At 45.2% G+C, this 24914-nt stretch overlaps 1 protein-coding gene across 1 annotated transcript; it reads left to right on the top strand.

The window, feature by feature from the left end:
• Positions 1-4846: 4846 nt before the first annotated feature.
• CCKAR (cholecystokinin A receptor) lies at positions 4847-13148 on the top strand. The gene is made up of 5 exons (XM_065877795.1): positions 4847-5000; positions 5681-5932; positions 9061-9322; positions 11552-11679; positions 12616-13148. The coding sequence occupies exons 1-5, from the start codon at positions 4892-4894 to the stop codon at positions 13146-13148; spliced, it is 1284 nt and encodes a 427-aa protein (XP_065733867.1). The 5' UTR covers positions 4847-4891.
• Positions 13149-24914: the final 11766 nt, after the last annotated feature.

Consider the following 24914-nt stretch of genomic DNA (forward strand, 5'->3'; position numbering starts at 1 on the left):
TATTATTATTATTATTACTATTACTATTGCTATCATTATTGTTATTTACTGAGCCCTTATGACATGTCAACCACTCTGCTGTGTGCTTTACACACACTGTGACATGTAATATCCCAGCAGCTCTCTGAGGTAGGTGTTACCTCTGTTAACCCATTTTACAGGTGAGGAAATGGAGACCGAGGCAAAGCTACCTGCCCAAACTCAGCCATGACTTGTTAAGTGACAGCCTTATCAGACACAGACATGATGTCTGCCCTCCTCTGTAGCAAGGAGGGGTTTTTCACTTGTCAGAAAGGATCCAATATGATTTCTCAAGAAGGGCAGCCAGTAGGAGAAGGACTTCAGAGCGGGTTGCACACAAGCCTCTGAGGGCAGCAGGGCTCAGTGCACCTACCCTCCTGAGGAACCCATACGTGGCCAGTGCAGGGTGAGGAGGGAGGGGAGTCCCAGTCAGGCTCTTCCAGAAATTTGAGATGGTTACAGGGAGGAAAAGAGAAAAACCCTAGTAGGCAGCAGTCTGGGTGAGTTTAGAAAGAGAATGAGGAATAAGGAACTTAGAGAGTGACATTTTGAGCAGCAGAGAGGGGGAAAATTGCAGAGGGGAGGCAAGATCATTTGAAGAAATGTCAGGCTGCCCTAAGAATTGAGAATCCTGCAACATACCATTACCTGTTAACTACCTCTGGCTTCTGGACTGTGATTCTCTGAGGATAAATCATGTGGGGCTCTGAAATGTATTTGTATAATATTTTTACTTATCTATTTTTCTTTATTTAAAAAATGTGCATAGCATGAATTATGAGCATATGATTCAATGAGGAAAAAAATCCAAATAAATCTTTTATGTGTTTTAGAACAATTGTTTCTTAAGATGGAGAATGGTTTGGGGAACAGCTACCAATTTCTTTATCCAGGGGGTCCATCAGGATTGCTCATGTTCTGTCTTCCTAGTGGGGAGCGTTTGCCAGATGTCCTCAATACCCACAGGGCTTTGGGGACTGCAGGAGACACCCAAACTCTGTGGCTCGGAGAGAGGGGAGGCACTTAAACCATTTCAACTCAGTTTAGTAAATTTTTATCAATTCTCCTGGACCTCTGCTCAGTCAGAAGGTAGGGCTCCAAGGCGAGAAGGCTACTTTTTTTTGTTTTGTTTTGTATTTTTTGCGGTACGCAGGCTTCTCACTGTTGCGGCCTCTCCCGTTGTGGAGTACAGGCTCCGGACGTGCAGGCTCAGCGGCCATGGCTCACAGGCCCAGCAGCTCCGCGGCATGTGGGATCTTCCCGGACCGGGGCATGAACCCGGGTCCCCTGCATCGGCAGGTGGACTCTCAACCACTGCGCCACCAGGGAAGCCCGAGAAGGCTACTTTTATTTTGCCCCATCTGTTTATCGCCTGCCTCTCACAGTGCACGGAGAATTTCCCAAGGGCAGGATTCCATCCACCTGGTTCATGGCTTATCCCCAGCACCTGACACCTTGCCTGGCGCTTAGAAGGTATTCGATAAATGCGTGCTGAGGAACGAAGTAACGGCTAATGCCCTGAAAAATGCATCAGCTCTCCCCTTGATAGCCCTAATGTCTCTTGTTGGAATTCTCTCTTTTTAAATTTAACTCTGTGGTAACACTGGCTCCGAAAGTCAGACTGAAAACTCCAGAGCTGGCCAGGAAAAGAACCGATGTAATAGAGATATAGAAGGGTAGAATAAGCAATGCAATATTGGCTCTCCTGATTTTTTACTCCTTATTTATTCCCATTCCCCAAGCACATACTGTATGCCAGGCACTGTGCTGATGTACTGGAGACACAAACCCTTATCCTGACCATGATAACGGGGATAAACAGAGCATTCCCAGGATTACTCTTATCCACTGATAATAACAATTAGAGTCCAGCCCTGTGTTCTAGGCATTTTTCGAGGTGCTTTCCATGTGTTGCTTTGTTTAGAGGTAGTGCTATATTATGCCTGTTTTACAGATGAAAAGCTGAGACTCGGAAAAGTCAGGTAATTTGTTCATGTTCACAACTGGGGTGAAGTTCAGGCTTAGGTTCCCGCCATCTGACACCTGTTCTCACACACTTACCAGCTTCCAGGGAGCTTCCTGAGAGGTAATCCTGTGATCACTGGCCTCCAAGTCACCAGGAATGCTGGACAAAAGTGCAGATTCCCAGGCTTGGGGCTGAAGGATCAGGATCCTTGGGAAGGGAGCCTGGGAATCCCCAATTTTTAACCACTAAGCCGAGTGATCAGATTTGCACTAAAGTTCGTAAAGCACAGCACTCAAACGTGCCACAGTTACTCCTTGTGAGTTTACAAAACTTCGAGGACCCACTGTCCTGCACTCCACCCTTTCTTCCTGCCAATGGATGAACAGAACAGAATAGAAAGGCAGGAAAGAAGGAAGAAAGGATAAAAGGAAAAAAGGAAGGAAGGAAGGAAGGGAGGGAGGAAGGAAGGAAAGAAGGGAGGGAAGGAGGAAGGAAGGGAGGGAGGAAGGAAAGAAGGGAGGGAGGGAGGGAGGAAGGAAAGGAGGAGAAATGCTCCAAATTGGGCTCCATTTCTGTTCAGAGCAGGTGGACACCAGCCCTCTGCCCCTCTGCTCTTGGACCCTGAGCAGCAGGTTCCCTACAGTGGCTGGAGCGCAACCGAAGGGCCTGAGGAACGTCCTTAGGAAGCACCCTCTATGGACGGTGATATCAGCCCACTTAAAGCAGCTGAAGCAGTCAGCTGCTGGGAACAGCAGTGCAGTGAAATTTAGCTATAGCCAGTGCTCAGAATCTGAATGTTTATCCCTTTCCAAATCAGGACAGTATTGCACAGGGTCCCCTCCTAGTGGGCAGGGTCCGTATCAGTCTGCAGAATGAGAAGATTCAGCCAACAGGAACCGAGGCAGGAATGACAGGCAGAGACACGGGTTCTGGCTCCAAACGGGCTACAGGACACTAGGACGGTGAAGAAAGCTCTATGCTGCAGGGAGAGGAGTGAGGATGGGGCTGCCGGCCAGTGAGGGGGTATCCACAGCTGGTTCTCGCCAGCAAATCACATGGCCACTCTGAGTCAATTTCCTTGTGTGTAAAAGGAAAATAATAATAATAGTTATTATTCTCTGTGATTTATGGAACACTTTTTCTGTGTCAGGCACTGTCCTGAGGCAATCAATCTTCATAACAAATATCTATGAGGTCATTTTGGTCCCCATTTGACAGAAGAAGGAAATGAGCCTTAGGTTAAGAAACCTGCCCAGTATTTCCCGGCAGGTAACCAGTGAAGCCAGGATGTGATCCTGGGTCTGTCTGATGCTAAAGCTTGTCTTCTTAATAATTACTGTTAGCTTCTCCAACATTCCTCGAATTTCTAGTTCTTATGACTAAGTCTCTCAACGTGAGCTGTTCATGGTTTCAGAGAACAGAGGTACCACTCTCTTCCCAGCTCCACTGAGCCTGGATGGTGAAAATGTCCATCAGCTCATCTGTGTCCGGCAGGGATTCAGCAAATATATAACACGTAGCTCTGTCAACTGAGAGAGCTGTCAAAACACAAGGGGTCCCAGAGGCGTCTAGACCAGGTCTCAGCTGGGCCAAGCAACATGTGAGAAACACAGGGCCCTCTGCTGTCACCTGCTGTCCCAAAGGTCTCAACTGAGGAGAGCACGTGTACAATAGGGCTGGAGGAGTTTTCCGGCACCACAAAGCCTCACAGAAAACCTAGAGCTCCCGGCCAGGTCCCCCTCTCTATCCTAACCTCCCACCTCATTCCTACTTCTAACTGAACTCAAACAGGTCAAGTTCATTCCCACCTCAGGGCCTTTGCTCCTGCTGTGACCTCTGTCAAGCAGACTGCTCCTGCTGCCTAAAAGCAGCTTCCTCCAGATCGGCACAAGCTTTCCTCCTCCTTGCCATCTAGCTTTCTGATCACAGACCCCTCCTGCGGGAGGCCCTTCCTGACCACCCTGCCTAAATTAGCACCCCCCCGCATCCATCCCTCTCCATTACGCCTTCCTGCTTGACTTCCTCTGTGGTGCTTTACACATCTGAAATAATCTTATTCATTATCTGCTTCTGTGTTTAGAAAAGTACCTGGCAAACGGCTGACTCTCAATGAACACGTGCTGAACGAAGGGATGAGTGAATAAATGAACGAATGGAAAATCTTACTCAAGTGTTTCTGTAATAAGAATCCAGGCACCTATAGTCAAAGTACCCCCCTTCTTTCAGTTTCCAAGGGCAGAGAAATAACCCTGTGGTTGGTAAGAACTTAACAACCGGTAGTTATATCCACACACACTGCTGGGCGTGAGTCCAAAGCTAAAAAGGCACTAACTGCTTTTATATAAGGAGGTAGAAACACAGTCCCTCCGTGTCCTTTAGTCCTGATGCTCTGCATTACGGTATCTGTTACTGTGTTAATTGTTTCTGTCTCACACGGCCAGTTTGGGCTTTACTCTGCCTATGTCTGGAACGGTGACAGGTTCCTATACAGAGAAGAGAGGTAATGTGTCCATGTGTGTGTATGTCCACACCTGTGGGCATGTGTGTGGAAAAGCAGCGACACTCCAGGAAGGGTTAAGCTACAATCAGGCTGTCTGTGCTCAGGGCCCCATGGCTGGCCCAGGAATGGGGTGGGCCTGGAAGGTGGAGCAGGCTTGCCTTGCACCAGCTGCTCTTTCCAAGACAGGAGTGCACACGCTTGCCCAGCTGGCCTGAGTGTGTGGAACTCCAGTCGCCTTTAAGAATGGCTTCAGAAGCCCACACCTGGCAATCACTCCCCCAACCCCCTTGCCCCTCCACGGCAGGTTCCATTTGGGAAACTCTCCAGTCGGTCATTAGAGGAATGAGCCAAGAGTGAGCAGTTCAACAGCTCGCCAGCGCTTGGTGAAAAGCAGCAAAGCAAGGATGGATGTGGACAGCCTTCTCTTGAATGGAAGCAACACGACGCCTCCCTGCAAACTGGGGATCGAAAACGAGACGCTTTTCTGCTTGGATCAGCCCCATGCTTCCAAAGGTAGGTGTCAGAGGCTGATACTTTCATTCAGAAAACTATTAAGTTGGGGGAAGAAATCAGCAAAGGCAAGGCTGACTGCAAAAAATATAACAAAGTCCTCGTGAGACAAGGCTGGGTAAAGTCATCTGTTCAGAAGTTTGGATAAGAGATCAAAGAGCACAATTGAGTCCAATGTTCTTCTTGTTCCCCAGGGGAGAGTTGGGATTAATGTACAGGACTCGGGGGCACAAAAGCAGTGGGAGGAGGACCTGAAGTGGAGCCAGAAGCGAGGACAAGTGTAAAAGCTTGAACTTACAAGCATCACAGAAAAGGTGCTGTCACAATCTAGCTGTCGCCTTTTCTTGGGGGAAATCAGTGTGAAGAAGTGATTATAGCGAAATAATGCTTAGCAGCTAGGAAAGAAAGCAATCACTATTCACTAGAGAAGCTTTGTTCTTAAGAAGAAGTGGTTCCCTGAGTGAGTGATCCTTTAACAGACCAACCTTTTAGAAGCAACTGAATCACTCTGTGCTCTCCTCACTTTGTTTCTGCAAAATATTGTTAAGTACAGGGAGAGCTGGGTTCAATGTTGTCCGCCCCTGAAAAAAAAAATCGGCAGGAAATAAGTGCTTGCTGCGCGTGCTAGGTTTTAACATTCTGCTCTCATAACCTCCATCCCTCGTCCGCGTTCCTCCTCTCAGAGTGGCAGCCAGCCGTGCAGATTCTCTTGTACTCCTTGATATTCCTGCTCAGTGTGCTGGGAAACACGCTGGTCATCACGGTGCTGATTCGGAACAAGAGGATGAGAACGGTCACCAACATCTTCCTGCTCTCCCTGGCTGTCAGTGACCTTATGCTCTGCCTCTTCTGCATGCCGTTCAACCTCATCCCCAACCTGCTCAAGGATTTCATCTTTGGGAGCGCTGTCTGCAAGACCACCACCTACTTCATGGGTGAGTTGCTGCTGGTGCCTATTTCTGGAGCTCGCCCCAGACCCTGTTCAGCCCCAGACCTTCCCCAACCCTTAACAGCTAAAACAAAACATCTGTCTGTGTGGGGCTAGGTGTAAGGACAGAGGAGCTGGCTTTATGGGGGGGGGTCAGTCCTCATAACTCCCCAGAAGTCAGTCCCCAGTTTTAAGGGTCAGTTTCTCAAAGTGGAATAAGTTGGTAAGAAGCCACAGAAGACGTTGGTTTTCCTTGCTTCTGTTAGAAAGTAAGACAGATGCAAGCTGTTATGTTCCTTCCTGGAGGTCGTTGATTGTATTCTGAGCTCTACCCAACCCAAGGCATGGTTTTGGGGTGGCCAGGGTGCTGGAAGAGGGCTCTTTCTGCCGTTGCTCTGGCTTCCCTAGGGAACAGGGACTATTTGAAAACGAGTTTCATCGGAGGTCTAGATTCCCTTCTCAGGATTCACTTCCCAGACTGTTTTCCCAGGGGCTGGGACCATCTCAGGCACAGAGAGAGAGAGAGAGAGAGAGAGAGAGAGAGAGAGAGAGAGAGAGACCTCTGCCACTAGACGAGGAATTGAATTTGCTCCTAGAGCCTGTGGGTCACTAAGCTGACACTGGTTGGCTGAGATATGCAGCTCTCTGCCTTTGCCAATCAAAATGATGGTGATGATAATAAAAGTCACAAGAGCTAATATTTTTGAATGTATTTTTTGAGCACCCGATATTCTCCTAATTGCTTTGAGTTTTTACTTCCATGATCATATTTTATCTCCCAACCACCCTATAAAGAATATACAGTTATCCTTCCCTGTTTCACTGAGGAGGGAACAGAGGCACAGAGAGGTTAATAATGTGCCCAAGGACACACAGGTGGTAAGCTACAGAGCTGACTTGAACCCAGATCGGTAGCCACAACAGTGCTGAGTACATGACCTCGCCTTGCCAACTGTTGTGGCTCTTCTAAGGCGGAAACAAAACATGTCTCTTTGTCCCCTCTGTCTGCCAAAATGCTTTGTCCCTTGCCCATTCTGAGAATTAGCTGGGAGAGGAGGAGGAGAGGCGGGGAATGAGGAAGGAGTTGTTGTTTGTTCTGACCTAAGCTGGGCCAAATACGCAGAGCTGAGTTGGGCTAGGGCAGCCTTCAATGACCGGAAAGCTTTAAAAGCCTTTATTTCTCCCAATTGAGGAAGCAGGATCCAGCAGTGACAAAATGATGACGAATAACTGATCTGCGTGACATGGACAAATAGCCAAGAAAGTGTCAATCTGGGTCCAGTCCTCGACTCACAAATGAAAAGGATCATTGTTAAACAATGACGCAATAATAATAACCAACATCTCATAGTGCTTTAGGCTTTCAAGACCTGTCTGTATATATCTTATGATAATATTGAATAATCTTAACCAGGGTTTGTGGAAGGAGATTTAAAGAGAGTGCTTGTGTAGTTGTACAACACTGTGAACGTGCTAAACGCCACAGAGCTGTTCACTTTAAAATGAGTGAGCTTATGTGATGTAAGTAAGTGTCACCTCAACCAAAAATGTTTTAAAGTAGCTGGGGTCTGAGCTAGGAGCCTTAAAACTCTTCCTGAAAATTTCTAGGACAGACTGTTCTAGAAAATGAAAAGCAAGATAATTCTGAAAGTGTTTGCAATACCCTAATGGTTTTGTTGGATTTCTGATTCCAGTGATTTCAATTCTTCCCTTAATTTTATGTTCTCCTCAATACTGTTTCTAATAGTTAACACTCATTAAGCTCCTAATACAGAGCCAAAAAAAAAGAGTGCTTGCCTGCTGGTGGGTTTATAAGTACAGTGGACCCATTGTACAGACTTGACTCTGAGGACTTTGGGGCTGTACCCTCTAATTCAGATGTCATCAACTCCTTAGAGTAAAGTCCTATAAAACACAGCAAATCCTGTCTCAGAACGTAAGCTCTTATAGAATGGTTTCAGGGTTGTAGATTCCTTCAAGTCTCTCAGGAATACTATGGATATTCTCCCTAGACAAAGAATATTTTTATACATAGTTTCACAAAAGGCCCCAGGCTAAGAACTCCTCCATCATGGTAAGAGATAAGAGAAGAATCAGTTGAATTTATGGATGAAGAATTAAAGGGAATTTTAAGGGGATATGAGATTATAATAAGTATGTACACACACAAAATACAAAAAATAAGGAAAATTAAGCTTTTTTGACTATACGTACGTATATCCTTTTGAATGAGGTGTTTTGACGTCTTTCTCACTGATGATGCATGTTTCTTTTACAAAATACAGAAAGCAAAGAGAATGAGAAAAAAGGCCCTAGTCCTTCCACCCAGAGAAAAACGTTAGTTATAATATGGAGAGCTTCCCCTTCTTCCTTTTTCACTAGGTAATTTTTCAACACTCCATTTGGAAACTTAGAATGTTTCACTCTTAAAAACAGTTTGGGGACTTCCCTGGTGGTCCAGTGGTTAAGACTTTCCCTTCCAATGCAGGGGGTGTGGGTTTGATCCCTGGTCAGGGAGCTAAGATCCCACATACCTTGTGGCCAAAAAACCAAAACATGAAACAGAAGCAATAGTGTAACAAATTCAATAAAGACTTTAAAAATGATCCACATCAAAAAAATCTTTAAAAAAACGCCTGTAATAGAAATTTTCAGGAAGAGTTTTAATGCTCCCAGCTCAGACCCCACTGAATTTTCAGGGTCACAGTCCTTGAGAATATTGGGTTAAAAGGTCAACTTAACTATGCAGATCACGCTCAAAACTAAAGCTATTCTACAGGTCACTCAGAACCTCTTCTGTGGGATAGGAACATATTTCATCCACTTGGTTATTAATTAATGAGCGCCTTCAGCCTAGGAAGGAGTTGGTTGTAATCAAAGTTCAATAAACTTATCTAAAAATTGTCAATAAGATGTATTTGCAAACACATTTCTTTACCTGCCTCAAATCGCTTTGGGAACAAAGCTGGGAATAAGTCATTTTTTTTTAGATATACATACACAATATTCTTACCCTCTGAGCGTTTTCCTCTGCTATCTATCAAACCTGCGCAGATCAGGTATGCTTAAGCTCATTGTGCAAATAAACTTTGGATTTCAGAGCCTGCATAACCAGCTTCTTTGTTCCTTTTCCAGGCACCTCTGTGAGTGTCTCCACCTTTAACCTGGTAGCCATATCGCTGGAGAGATATGGTGCAATTTGCAAACCCTTACAGTCCCGCGTCTGGCAGACAAAATCCCACGCTTTGAAGGTGATTGCCGCTACCTGGTGCCTCTCCTTTACCATCATGACTCCGTACCCGATTTATAGCAACTTGGTGCCTTTTACCAAAAATAACAATCAGACCGCGAACATGTGCCGCTTTCTACTGCCAAATGATGTCATGCAGCAGTCCTGGTAAGGCTGCATGGGTTTATTTGTTTAATACAACTCGATATAATTTTGCAGGTTTAATAAAAACTGGAATGTATTGTCCAGTGTCTGGGCGGATCAGTCTCCTGGAGACTTATCGAGAAGTTTCACTCTAACCTCTTTCTAGAGTAACAGTGACAGCAAACACTTAGAGTGCTGTGTTTTAAATGCTATATATATATATATATATATATATATATATATATATATATATATAAATTCAACTAATCCTCTCAAAACCCTATAGGGTGGGTACTATTATTGTCCCCATTTTACAGAGGAAACTGAGACATGGAGAGGTTAAGCAAGTCACTCAAGTTCCCAAACCTAGAAGAGATAAGAGAGCATCTGGTCTTAACCACTATGCAGTGTGCTTCTGGAAGAGCTCTGATTTTCCAAGAACTGGAGGTAGAGCCGAGGATGAGTTCCAAATCCCACGTGGTTTTTCTTAGAGCTGCAGCTGTGGTATTTGCACGGGACACTGTACTGGAAATAAAAAGGCAAGGTTCTAGTACCTGTTTCTTTGCTTACTAGTGGGTGATATTGGACAAGTTCATATAACCTCCCTGACATTCAAGTTCTTTATCTACACAAAGATTTAAGAATAAAGATTTTTTTTATCTACCTCATTAGATGGATGTGAGATTCAAATGAGAGCATGTTTATGAAAATGTCACTAAATATCTTTAAAAAGGCTACACAAATGCAGGACATTATGTTTACCAGTTCCCAGCATGTTTTAGAAGCAGGGAGCTAGACATTTAAAAATGGCTCAAGGGCTTCCCTGGTGGTGCAGTGGTTGAGAGTCTGCCTGCCAATGCAGGGGACACGGGTTCGAGCCCTGGTCTGGGAAGATCCCACATGCTGCGGAGCAACTGGGCCCGTGAGCCATGACTACTGAGCCTGCGCGTGTGGAGCCTGTGCTCCGCAACAAGAGTGGCCCCCGTAGTGAGAGGCCCACGCACCGCGATGAAGAGTGGCCCCCTCTTGCCGCAACTAGAGAAAGCCCTCGCACAGAAAAGAAGACCCAACACAGCCAAAAATAAATAAATAATTTTTTTAAAAAAAGTATTAGACATGGGAATAAATGGGAAAATATGAGCTGTACATAGAAAAAAACTGGCAATAGAAACCAACCCTAAATAACACAGATGTTGGAAACTTCAGACAAGGATTTAAAAAAAACATAGCTCAAAACTGAGATAATCTCTGCTTTCTTTGCCTTCCTTTTTTTCATTTCAACCAAATAATGCGTACACACAAAAAGAGTTATGTTGCAAATGAGGGACTTTTCCAAGATTCGAAAAGAACTCTTATCAAAACATGTCCAATTGAAATGAGAAATGGCTCAGCCACCGTGAGCCTCTGACAATTTTACGGCCTAATCGCGTAACCTTACACATGCCAGACTGCAAAAGTGATTTAGGTGCCAGACTCATAAAGAAGGAGGCTGCAGTTCTTCAGGAATCAAACATATTTAGAGAAAGCATAGCTCTGGCCCACCAGGCACTAGAACGAGCTTGCCACTGTGCCAGCGGGTCAGAACAGCCAGAATGCTTATTTTGCAAAAGCAAGGAGGTTTTCCACCATTGCTACCTATGCATTAGACGATTCTGTTGCTATAAAGTCAACAGATGGTATATTGTGATGTTTAAGAGCATGAGTTCTAGAATTGTATTGCTCGGCTTCAGATCTCACCTTTGCCACAAGCTGTTTATTGTCTCTAAGTCTGTTTCCTCATTTGTAAAATGGGTATTATGTTAATAGTACCTACCTCAAAAGTTATTATGGGAATTAGATATAGTAACAGATATATATACTGTATTGAAATTGAATAAGTCATCAATGAACGTAAACTCTTATTATTATTATTTCAGAAACCGTTTTATTGAGGTATTCACCTACTCTCATTGGCTTGTTTGTTTTTTCTTTTTTAAGCTCTCATTTGTTTTAAATGTAGACTTGTTTCAGGCAGACTTACACCAAACTTTTCCCTTTAACTAGTCCTTCATAAGAGACTTTATCTGAAAGAAAAGAAGAAAACAACTTCTAATGACTGACTCTCCAGATGGGGAATTTTCAAAGATATTAAATACTAGTAATTAATGTGTTTCCTCAGACTCATTAAAATGGAGATGAACCCTGCTTATTCCATCCCATCTGAGTTTGAAATGCTAGAGATGCTGGTTATTGGATTGCTTTTTATTTTATTAGGCACACCTTCCTGTTACTCATCCTCTTTCTTATTCCTGGAATTGTGATGATGGTGGCATATGGATTAATCTCTCTGGAACTTTACCAGGGAATAAAATTTGATGCTAGCCAGAAGAAGTCTGCTAGAGGTAACTATCTCTTAGCTGTATGTTTATGCCAAAAGATTACAAACGCTTATTTTCTGTAACTTAAATGGATATACCCAGAGTGTGTATAGGGTATATTAGAGGTTTTCAAAAGTCTCCTTAGGAGACTCTGTGTCCTAAGGCACAGTCATGAGACCCAGCGTCTCTATTCCTCATCTCTAAAATGAAGAAATTATTCCCCTCAAAAGGGTGCTGAGTGGAATAAGATGACATAATACACACATCGCCCAATTACAAGCTGAGGGCTCATGGGTCCCAGGCTCTCTGTGCTGTTGCATACAAATGGACCGCCTTCTGCAACCAGAGCAAATTGTAATTCCAGGCGCCATCCTCTCTCCTCCCCTTCACTCCTGTTGCAGCTGCCACAGAGCCTCCCGTCCCCCCTTTCATTATGGTCCACTCGCCAGAGAAACTTACCCGACACCTTTGTTGGTATCACTCGCCGCCCCCCGCCACACCGTTCTCACTCCACCCCTTTACTCAGCTCTTTACCACTTACACAACTTCAAGGCCTTCTTTGGTTTTTGCTCATTATGCAGGGTCCTCACAGTAAAAGCAGTCTGGAGCTTTCCCAAGCAAGCAGGAAACTTCCCCCTGAGGAGCTGGAAGAAGAGTGTGCCTATTCGTTCTTGAACAGTTCTTTAGCCCTATAATCTACATATGTAAAATATTATTTTACTATTATAAATGATGTACATCAGATACTATACGTTATTTTAGTAGTTTTAAGTGGCTTTTCATTTGAAGGAAAGGACTAGTGTAAACAATACCTACGCATGTCAAGGCGGGCCCGAGGTCGCCTGCCCAATCGTACAATTCAAGTGTGGTTTAGCCCCTTGATGCAGGGGGCAGGGGTACCACGCCTTCCGTCTGGCATGACCCATCCCGAAAAATAAGTGTTGTCCCTTGCCCATCCAGAAAGGAAGCCGAGCCCCGGCAGCAGCGGCAGATACGAGGCCAGCGATGGGTGTTACCTGCAGAGGTCCAAGCACCCAGGGAAGCTGGAGCTGCAGCAGCTGTCCAGCAGCGGCGGCGGCAGGCTCAGCCGCATCAGGAGCAGCAGCCCCGCGGCCAACCTGATGGCCAAGAAGCGGGTGATCCGCATGCTAATGGTCATCGTGGTTCTCTTCTTCCTCTGCTGGATGCCCATCTTCAGCGCCAACGCCTGGCGGGCCTTTGACACCGCCTCTGCAGAGCGCCGCCTCTCCGGGACCCCCATCTCCTTCATCCTCTTGCTCTCCTACACCTCCTCCTGCGTCAACCCCATCATCTACTGCTTCATGAACCAGCGGTTCCGCCTCGGCTTCATGGCCACGTTCCCCTGCTGCCCCAACCCTGGTCCCCCAGGAGCGAGAGGGGAGGCGGGGGAGGAGGTGGAGAGCAGGACCACCCGGGCCTCTCTGTCCAGGCGCTCGTACAGCCACGCCAGCGCCTCTGCCCCGCCCCCGTGAGCTGTGCCCTGGCCGCCAGCACCAAAGGATGGAGCGGGGACCGAGGGAGGCAGCAGAGAAGGAGAAAAAGAAGAAAGCAGGAGGAAGAGGAAGCGGGAAGTGAAGGAGCAGGAAGGCGCCATGCCCAGTGGGAACTATTCCTTGTCTGCTTGGCATCCTTCGTCTGGGTGCCAGGGGAACACTACTAGGGCGGGGCCGGGACTGGGTTTCCAGGCAGCTCCAGGCAGGCAGTTTCCATACCAGTCACCATTAGAAAAACCTCAGCAGGCCAGTAACAGGAGTCCAACAGGACTCCTCCTGCACATGTAATTGCCAAGCACGTGTTCAAACTGGGACGCGGACCCTACTGAGCTTTAGAAGTGGGGCTTTAGAGCGGGCTCTCACTCCCCATAGGGACACCCTTCTGTGCACTACTGCTTCTGCTGATGCAAAATTTGGGGGGCTACTTTGCCCCTGGGGAGTCCATCACTCTTTCCCGTACATTCTGTAGCCACCCACCTCATCATGACCACGAATGGGAACCCAAAGCAAACCCTCTTCCGGCCGTTTTCTGTAGTAAAAGAACAGCCTGACTTGTGCTCCTTGAGGTCGGTCAGGGGCATTCAGAGACGCAAGTTTATGTCGTCATCAGAACAGCATCTGGAAAGTTGTCTAAACGATGGAATTTGGAACTTATATTTCTGAAAAGAAAAGAATGTGGCAAGTAGCTGGATGGAATGCTGTCTTAGCACAAGGAACGTTAAATGCCAGAGGGGGCATAGAAATATTTTTCTACTTTAATAATATATACTGCTTAACTCCACCTTTATATGGTGATATGAAACCCCATGGCTTCTTTGCCTCAACTTAATTTCTCATACTCGTCCTCTTTTCTGGAAAGACCTCAAGGTGCAAAGGAGAGCTGTAACCTATGTGCACCCTGGCCAAGCTGAAAACAGGTGGAGTCAGGCCCAGAATAAAAACTGGCATACTTGGACTCAATTAACAAGTAGCTTTTGAGAGTCAGAGGCTGTATATGCCTTTAAGTACAATCTATGTGTTTGTTAATGTTCATAGTAATTTTATGTGTGTGTGGAATACGAACAGAGAAGTACATTCTTTACATATATATATATACTCTTCAGGGTGTTTAAAAAAAGAATAGTGGATGGAGGTTGGAATTCAGAAAGTGTTATCATTCTACATTCCTCTACAATGGTTGGAGTTTCATGAACTTCTTTTCTTTGCAAAATTGGTGTTGAAATCTCTCTCCTCCAATGTAGAATCTCAACTTAAAATAAGACATGAACTGTACATTTAGATACAAGGAAGTGCATTTCTAGAACAGAATGTATCAATCCAGTCTACCAGCCCTCCTCCCTCCCTCCCCACCACTTTCTTTCATAGTTTTCATGCCTCCAAGCATCTGAGAGGTGAGCTTTTCATTTTCCTGTTTTCTTGGGTCCATGACCACCCATTGATCCATGCCTGACAGACACTCTTTGTGGTGCACAAGGGCTAGTGTTTTAAATTATATATAAAAAAAAATCAATATGGAAAGGGGAGGGGCAGAGAGTGGCAGGAAGTGATCATGAATAGGGGAAGGGACGTTGTATAATGTAACAAGATGTGAGTGTTGACATTTGTTGTTTTTTTGCGGGTTGGGGGTATAAAGTGTTAACAGAGAAGAAATTATTGAGGATGTGAACATATGTTATAGGGGACTTTTCAAGCCAGATGTTAGTTTTTCTATTCCTCAGACTACAATATTATTTTAATAATTCTAACCATTCACCTCTGTCAAAAATTTCAAGGTAAAAATTCAACTGACTAAAACGTGCACTGCTAAAATAGTAATGATGAAAGGTGTAAGAAATGAAGATGTCTCCAATATTTGAGTAAATCCTACAAAACCTACCATTTTCCTGCCAGAAGAATAAACCTTCCTCTCTGACAGTGTTAGCATATAACTGAAGCTAAATTAGCCTCTTTGCTCCCCACACCTTATTGGAAACCTTTGGAAATTCCAAAGGTATGTTAACCTAAAAATGGGGCTGCCAGATTTAGCAAATAAAATACAGGATGTCCGGTTAAATTTTAATTTCAAATAAACAATTAATAATTTTTTTAGTATGAGTATGTCCCATGCACTAAAATATATCTTATATTTTATCTGGCAACCCTACTTTAAAAGCATGTAAGAATATAAACAAGTTTTCCCAAATATAATATAGAGAAATAAAATGCCTCTGTTCACTAAATTTATTGGAAAGTCTTTCACATAATGGAAGCTTTTTCTAAAAAGAAGAAAAATGCTGTTAACTTTCAGAATCGGTGCCTGACCTTTGGAAATGGTACTATCAATAGGCTGATTTTACTTTAAAAAAAAATGTTTTTAACATAAAGCTATTCTAATACTTTGTTGAGTCAATTGCCTTTATTTCATGGTAAACTGAATTCTTAAATTTGAAATAAAATGACCAATAGAGTTAAGAAAATAGATTCACCAAGTTTCTGGTATTTTCTAGTGTCTTCTGGTAGCTTCCACTCATCACCAGAGTGGTAAGTTTGAACCTGAGCACGGTAATGTATCTTTGATTTTTACTTAGCCCATGTGTCCCAATGGCTTCTCATGCCTTTGTTACTTCGGTAAACTCTCAAGATAGCTTGCAGTGGTGAATAAGAAATGCACGTGTCTAGATATTAGTTTATACATGTTCGTGTGTGTATCTTCTCCATTCACTTAAATGCAATCATGAGGCGAGCGACAGTAGCTGCTGAATCTCCACTGTATTTCCTTCCAGTGCTTCGCCCAGTGCTCTGTACACCATGAGTGCTCAATAAACATTGTGACTGACTCCCGCTCTGCCTCCGATGCTTTGGAGAACTCTTTTCCTGTCCACAACAGTGAGTCTCAACAAGGGGGGCATACTCTTGGGGAGTATCAGAATTTCTAGAGGGCTTTTTCCAACTCTGCGTGTATCCCTACCCAAGACTTGGCTGTGTGAGCATTTGCTGCCACCTCTCCCTCCCTTTTGCTCTCCCCTGTGGTGTGTGTTTGTGTGTGTGTGTGTGTGTGTGTGTGTGTGTGTGTATAATTGGAGATGTTACCAATGGGATGCTGTCACGCCTGTGAACAGTGCCAGGACACAGATTTTTTTAAAGGGCTGGGAAAAAGGACAAATACTGTAAGATTCTATTCACATGAGGTATCTAAAATAGTCAAAAATCATAGAAACAGAACATAGAAAAGTGATTACCAAGGGCTGGGGATTTAGTGTTTAGCCAGTGTAGAGTTTCAGTGTTGCAAAATGAAAGAGTTCTAGGGTCTCTTGCCCAGCTATGTAAATGTACTTAAAGCTACTGAACTGTGTGCTTAAAAATGGTCAAGATGGTAAATTTAAAGTTAATGTGTTTTTTAGTAAAATAAAAAAGGGGGAATGGGGTTGGGAAGCACTGGTCTATAGTATCCCTTGGTTTTGCTCCTTTCCACCCTCATTCTCTTTAAGGAGAACAGTAAAAATAACCATCACTGTGTTCCTAATCCATGTTTAAGTACTCTACTCACTCGTTAGGGCTGATAAGTATTATCAAAGCCCACTTGGCGCCCTTAGCTGTTACCTCCCATCTATTTGCTCTCCTGCAGGACTCCTCTGGGTACCTCTGGGCATCTTCCTATGTCATCCGCCCCGCCCCAACCCTACCTCTGAGCCCTGTGGCCGGCTCTCAGCTCCAGCCAAGGTGCTTCCTTGATTCGGATCTCTATGGCCCCTCCGCTTTCTGGTCACCCTCAAGTGGAACATAGATTCCACATTTCCTAAACCTGTTGCCACAACTGAGGGCCAGCCCCACAATTCCACGCTACACCCTGCTCTGAGCAGCCCAGCCTGGGAAGAATTTCAGGTCCTCCTTCTTGCTCAAGAAGAGAGATCAGACAAATATGAGTTGTCCAGCAGCCACCCTTGTACATAACACATGACAGGTGCTCAGTAAGTGTCTGGGGGTGCATGAATAAGTGAATGGATGAATACATTTGAATGGAGTCCATCCTCAATGCCGGGCCTTTCCGGGCTGCTATGGGGACAGCACCATCCTAACCAGAGGCATCTTGCCCAGAGTGTGCAGTAGGTAGGGCTTGACAAGAGGTAAAGCTGACTGGGCAGCCTCATTCTGTTTCCAATCCTCCACGCTGAACATGAAGTACAGCAAAAACTGCTTTCCAGTTCGCTGACCATAAACACGTCCTCTGACGGTAAAGAGGATATACATTGGACCCCAAGTCCGGAAGTCTGTGTCCCAAACTTAGCCCTGTCCCTAACTTGCTGTGTGGCTCCAGGCAGGTCACACACCCTCTCTGGGTATCAATTCCTTCCTGCAAAATGACGGGTTGTTGCTTCATTTTTGGTACTGTGGGATTCAGTGTGTCGGAATTTGCTATGTGCTTTTATTATTCCATACCCTCCCTTAGTTTCGTTGGCTTCCCGTTGTCTTTGCCATCAGAAAATCTCCCTGACGCTAAGCACATAACCACCTCTGAGGAAGGCTTGATCTCGAGGGCACCTCTGAGAGAAGGCAGCCAGGGTGAGAAAGAAAGGGTCTCAAAGAGGAATGTGCAAGCTCTCAGCCCCTTCTAGGTCACAGCTGCCCAGAGCAACTGGTGTGAGGCTGGTCCCTGGAACACGAGCCACATTCCTACTGAAACGTAGGCAGAAGAATCCACTCCCAAACCAAGTTTTTCCTAGATGAAAGAAGTACCAACATTCGTTAAAGCCTGCTTTATGCATTGTGAAGTCACTGGTGACAGCGGGTAACAATACACGCTCATGGAAGGATGAATGAATGTCTGGTACATATGGGGTTAAAGGAGGCCGTCAAAAAGATGCTACCGCCAGTTGACCCTTGAGGTGGAGGCTCCCCTGCCCCTCCCCTGTCCCTGGAATATGCTTTCCACTTGCATTCCCTGTTCCCAGAAGCTGCTCCAAGGATACAGCCTCGAGATAGAACTGTGGTGCTGAGGCTCCTGGACTGTGCAGAGAAGGCCTCTGAGTAAACTTCTAAGAGTCTGGTGGGCACGCGTGGAGATCTACTCAGCGTGCTGCCACCCAAGAAAGTCCGCTTGCTCCTTATACCTGCCATGACCAATCTGGAGGGCTGCCTCTGTCTTCAGTCTCTCCCTGCCCTCTACCAAGGAGGCCGGTTTCAGATTTTATCCTGGAAGGCCCCGAGAAGGTTGCTTGCAAAGCAGCATCTGGTTTCTTATTTAAATCTCAAAACAACGTGTGAGGCATCATTTTCCGCAATTCACAGGTTAATAAGTTGAGCCTCAGGGGAGTGACCATGTGTACGAGGTCCGACAGCTAGTAAACAGCAGAGACAGATCGGGCCCATTCTAATGCCACCAAGCTGCTGTCGGGATTAGGTGACATTCAGTAACCTAAGTGATCAACAGCTGGTGATTTCATTTCCTATAATGCTTCACAGTTCCTAGTCCTGGTGCTACACAAGCCTAAGGATGAGAAATCCCGTCTCTGTCCCCCGCCCACAAACTCACTCACCAATGGCCTTGCTCTGAGCTCCCTGAATGTGGAGGATTTGAAAGCTGGCATTTTGCACATGTGTCTTGGATACTTCTATCTCTATGTTAATTTTTAGAGGAAAGATAATACACTTTGCCATATCGCGGGGAAGCCGAGAGATGCTATCAGTCAATGAGCTTTCACCTCTTGGGCAAATTATCAACATTATTAAAGTAGGTCTATTTTCTCAGAAGAATCAGAGAGGAGACAAATACAGGCCAATTTATCTGTCAGCCTGCCATGTGAAGCTTCCTGGTCTGTCGCTTCACCTGCTATCTTTCTATCAAATCCCCTTTCCCCAGTTAAATCTACAGATTATTATTATCTGCAGACCGTCACTAAGATGTCCCCACCCCAAATTCATCATCTGAAATGGAATGATCTGTCTATCTCAAACCACCTCTCCTGATTCTGTCTGCTTGCTAATGGTACCTCCACTTGCTCAGATTCTCAGGCTCAAAATCTGGCTCATCTTTTTTTTTTTTTTTGCGGTACACGGGCCTCTCACTGTTATGGCCTCTCCCGTGGCGGAGCACAGGCTCCGCACGCGCAGGCTCAGCGGCCATGGCTCACGGGTCCAGCCGTTCCGAGGCACGTGGGATCCTCCCGGACCAGGGCACGAACCCGTGTCCCCTGCATCGGCAGGCGGACTCTCAACCACTGCGCCACCAGGGAAGCCCTATTGGTCCATTTTTGTTGCCTTGTGCTACATTAACAAACAACCCCAAATCTAGCACAGAGGATCATACATGAAGGTTTTCAAAACGTGTTTGATGAATGAATCCCTCACCTATAAAATAAAGTATTGGGTCTAGATTAGTGGATTTAAAATTTTAACACAGAGGAAACTCTTTCCTCCCTACCTCCCCAAGCAATTCTGTATGGAAGCCCAAATGGGAAAGAGATGAAAGATTGAGGGCTTTGAGACACTTCCTTGAAATCTTAGTGGAACCCCTTGGGGTCTGAAAACCACTAATTTGACTCGATTTCAAGACTAAGAATCTGTGATCCTTGGACCTGAGGTATCAGCCTGTCTTCCGTCAGGACTAGCCAGTGACTACAGTTAAGCTTGGCCTCCCAAGTTTAGGGTCTTGATTTGCAGACTTGCTGTGCCCTTGGCTTTGTCGAGTGAGCAGACCACTCAACACATCACAGCATTTAGCTGAGAGGAGATCCCGGTCCAACATGCCTCCTGTTGTGAGCTAAATTGTGTCCCCCTAAAATTCATATGTTGAGGTCCTAGCCCCCAGTACCACAGAATGTGACTGTATTTGGAGACAGGACCTTTAAGAGGTAATTAAAATGAGGCTATGAGGGTGCGCCATAATCCAATCTGACTGGTGTCCTTATAAGAAGAAATTGGACACACAGAGAGACCCCTGGGCTGCATGTGGACAGAGAGACAACCATGTGAAGAGGCAGCAAGAGCCCATCTGCAAGCCAAGGAGGGGCCTCAGAGGAAACCAGTTCTGCTCATCTTGGACTTCCAGCCTCCAGAACTCTGAGAAAATAAATGTCTGTTGTTTAAGCCTCCCAGTCTGTAGTATTTTGTTATGTAGCCCTAGCTGACTAATACACTTCCCCCTACCAAAGGTGCAGGGCTCAGAAGGCCACTCTCATTCCTGAGGCCCAAAACCAGTCCAAACTTGTCAGAGAAGACAGAGCCTCAGAAATGCCCCTTGTGTGGCACCACCAGAACCTCTGAGAGTTTGAGCTAAGTCCTCACACTTGCCCCTAGGTCTCTTCTCCATCAACTGCTCTGTGTTTCCCTCTTGGGCCCTAATTTCAGTTACACCCCTCAAGCACAGAAGCAGCTGCTGCAATAAGGAAACAGCTGGCTGGGGGCTGGGGGGCGGGGCAAATAAATGAGCTGGGCAAGGGAGAACAGGAGTAGTGGCTGAGCGGGTTCAACCCAGCTGAAAAACTCCCCAGGTGGAGCCAATGGATCCCAGAGCCTAACTCAGCAGGTGTTTCCCTGGGCGCCTTCCAGGTGGAGGGTTGCCAGATAAAATACAAGACACCATTTAATTTTGATTTCAGATAAGCAATGAATAATGTTTTAGTATAAGCATGTCTTGGGCAATGTTGTATTTATCAGCTATAGCTGGCAACTGCATCCAGGAACTCTCAGGGGCTGGGGCAGAGAAAGAATGTCAGGAAACCGAGAGGGAAGAAATTAAATATGATCACGCACAGCACAGACGGAGGACACGGCAGAGACTGGCACATCATAGGTTCTGAACCAATTTGGGAAGAAGGAAAGGAGTGCTTCTGGGTGATGTGTCTCTGGCCAGGGCAGGTGGGGCTGGAGACTGTCACCATCCCAGCCTGCAGCCCCTTATTTGGAGTCAAGTCAAAGCATCCCAGTTGTGTTCATTTTCTGTTGCTGCTGTAACAATCTATCACAAACCTCGTGGCTTAAAATAACACAACCTTATTATCTTATAGCCCTGGAGGTCAGAAATCTGAAACGGGTCTCACTGGGCTAAAACCAAGGTGTCAGGAGGACAACATTTCTTCTGGAAATTTTAGGGGCGAACCCATTTCTTACCTTTTCCAGCTTCTGGAGGCCACATGGCCTTCTCATCTTGAAGGCAGCAACATAGCACCTTCAATTCTCTCTCTCTCTCTCTCTCTCTCTCTCTCTCTCTCTCTCTCTCCCTCTGTCCTCCCCATCCCCCTCTCCCTTTCCTTTCTCTCCTTGCCCCCTCTATGCTTCCATCAGCCCTTCTCCTTCTTTGACTTTGATCTGTCTGTCTTCAACATATAAGGACACTTGTGATTACGTTGGTCCACCTGGATCATGGTAACATACATACCCACAGGCTCTGGAGATTAGGACATGGATATCTTTGCAGGGCCATTATTCTATCTGCCAGTGTTTCTCCCCTGTGGCTTCTGCCACCTTGTCAAGGCTGCTATTAGGAAAAAACAGAGTTTGGCCAGGATCCATGGCTCCTAGATATATACAAGGATGGTGCTCAAAAATCAAGGTGTTGGGCTTCCCTGCTGGCGCGGTGGTTGAGAGTCTGCCTGCCGATGCAGAGGACATGGGCTCGTGCCCCAGTCCGGGAAGATCCCCGTGCCGCGGAGCAGCTGGGCCCGTGAGCCATGGCCGCTAAGCCTGCGCGTCCGGAGCCTGTGCTCCGCAACGGGAGAGGCCACAACAGTGAGAGTCCCGCATACCGCAAAAAAAAAAAAAAAAAAATCAAGGTGTTGAGTACTAGGGGTTGAGACTTAGGCATGGACATGAAAGGCTGAGGGAAGGAGACAGAATGTAGATCTGAAACTAAAATGAGACACACTCAGGTCTGACCGCCTGAATATACTCCCCAGTCTACCCTGTGGGGGCATTTCTGACACCCTAAGGCTGCCTTAAATATTGCTTTCAACCAGGTCTCCCTTGGTTTGGGTGGAGAGAGCACAGTATGCTTTCTCTCAAGGTCGCAGCCCTGGGGTAGCCTGAGCCCTGCACCGTCTTAGCAACAGCTCCACGTGTAGACCCTTGGTGACCCAGGCTCTGACCCTGCAGAATCTTAGTGGCTGTGCTCCTTTGCTAAGGCTGCTGTAACAAAAGACCTCAAACGTGGAGGTTTAAACAACAGAGATGTATTTTCTTACAGTTCTAGAGGCTAGAAGTCCAAAAGCAAGGTGTCGGCAAGGACGGTTCTTTCTGAGCCCTGTCTATGCCTCTCTCCTAGCTTCTGCTGGTTGGCTGGGAATGTCTGTCATTCTTTGGCTTGTAGATACATCAGCCCATCTCTGCCTTCATCTTCACCTGGTGTTCTTCTGTGGTCATGCCTCTGTGTCAAAATTTCCCTTTTAATAATGACACCAGCCATATTGGATTAGGGCTCCACCCTAATGACGTCATTAACTAATAACACCTGTAGTGACCCTGTTTCCAGATAAGGTCACATTCTGAGGTACTGGGGAGAGGGTTAGGACTTCAGCACATGAATTTGGGAGGGGACACAATTCAACCTGTAACAGTGACTTAGAGACTTCAAGTCTCCTAATTCCACAGCTCTCAGTGAAATGGGCATAAGTAAGTCTACCCATGAAGTATTCACCCACCTCCCTCAGTGTGTGTCCATTAAATGCTTAATCCCTCTGCTTCCTCAGCTTGTGGCAGAATGCAGTTTCAGATGTGCATGTCTCTTCCTTATCCTCATGGTTCCTTGAGGTGGCTATTATTAACCTCATTTTATAAACGAGACTAAGAGTTTGAGAAAGCTGCCAGAACCACATCACTCATGAGGGCAGAGCAGGAAGTCACACTTTGTGACCCTCACTTCCACTGGCCCTTTCAAAAGAGGGACAAGTGAGTGAGGACTAGGGCTTACCAATGGTTATCCCCAATAGAAAACTGAGTCCCCGTAGAGAACTGAGCAGATGCTTGGGTCTGGAATCATCTGGCAAATTCCTTGAGGTTCAAAAAGTGCTACCAGCCAGGGAATAATTCACTGTTGGGTGAGCTGTGGGAAGCATGAGGGTAGGGGGAATTCAGCTTCCAACAACAGAGGTATCTATGCCTGTGGTCTTGGGTCACACCCACATGGACACAAAGGCTTGGCATTCCCCATTCTAAGCTCCCAGAGGCCACTCCACCCTGCCCTTTGAAAAGGTAGATTCTTATAACTAGATAAACAGTTCCCCTTCCCCAGCCCAGAGCAGCATTACAGGAATCCCAAAAAGTACTTTTTTTTAATTACATAAAGTAATAAAATACTTAGGAATAAACCTACCTAAGGAGGTAAAAGACCTGTACTCAGAAAACTATAAGACACTGATGAAAGAAATTAAAGATGATACAAACAGATGGAGAGATATAGCATGTCCTTGGATTGGAAGAATCAACATTATGAAAATGACTATACTACCTAAAGCTATCTACAGATTCAATGCAATCCCTGTCAAATTACCAGTGCCTTTTTTTTTTTTTTTTTAACAGAGCTAGAACAAAAACATCTTAAAATTTGTATGGAGATACAAAAGACCCTTAATAGCCAAAGCAGTCTTGAGGGGAAAAAATGGAGCTGGAGGAATCAGACTCTTTGACATCAGACTATACTACAAAGCTACAGTAATCAAGAAAATATGGTACTGGCACAAAAAAAGACATATATATCAATGGAACAGGACAGAAAGCCCAGAGATAAACCCTCACACCTATGGTCAACTAATCTATGACAAAGGAGGCAAGAATATACAATGGAGAAAAGACAGTCTCTTCAATAAGTGGTTCTGGGAAAACTGGACAGCTACATGTGAAAGAATGAAATTAGAACACTCCCTAACACCATACACAAAAATAAACTCAAAATGGATTCGAGACCTAAATATAAGACTGGACACTATAAAACTCTTAGAGGAAAACATAGGCAAAACACTCTATGACATAAATCACAGAAAGATATTTTTTGATCCACCTCCTAGAGTAATGGAAATAAAAACAAGAATAAACAAATTGGACCTAATGAAACTTAAAAGCTTTTCCAAAGCAAAGGAAACTGCAAACAAGACGAAAAGACAGCCCTCAGAATGGGAGAAAATATTTGCAAACAAATCAACAGACAAAGGATTAATCTCCAAAATATATAAACAGCTCATGCAGCTCAATAATAAAAAAACGAACAACCCAATCCAAAAATGAGCAGAAGACTTAAATAGACATTTCTCCAAAGGAGATATACAGATGGCCAAGAAGCACATGAAAATCTGCTCAACAGTGCTAATTATTAGAAAAATGGAAATCAAAACTACAATGAGATATCACCTCACACCAGTTAGAATGGGCATCATCAGATAATCTACAAACAACAAGCGCTGGAGAGAGAGTGGAGAAAAGGGAACCCTCTTGCACTGTTGGTGGGAATGTAAATTGATACAGCCACTATGGAGAACAGTATGGAGGTTCCTTAAAAAACTGAAAATAGAACTACCATATGACCCAACAATCCCACTACTAGACATATACCCAAAGAAAACCATGATTCAAAATGACACATGCACCCCAGTGTTCATTGCAGCACTATTTACAATAGCCAGGTCATGGAAGCAACCTAAATGCCCATCAACATACAAATGGGTAAAGAAGATTTGGTACATATATACAATGGAATATTACTCAGCAATAAAAAGGAACAAAATGGGTCATTTGTAAGGACATGGATGGATCTAGAGACTGTCATACAGAGTGAAGTTAAGT

This window comes from Phocoena phocoena, chromosome 5 (genome assembly GCF_963924675.1).
Source record: "Phocoena phocoena chromosome 5, mPhoPho1.1, whole genome shotgun sequence".
Lineage (NCBI taxonomy): Eukaryota > Metazoa > Chordata > Mammalia > Artiodactyla > Phocoenidae > Phocoena > Phocoena phocoena.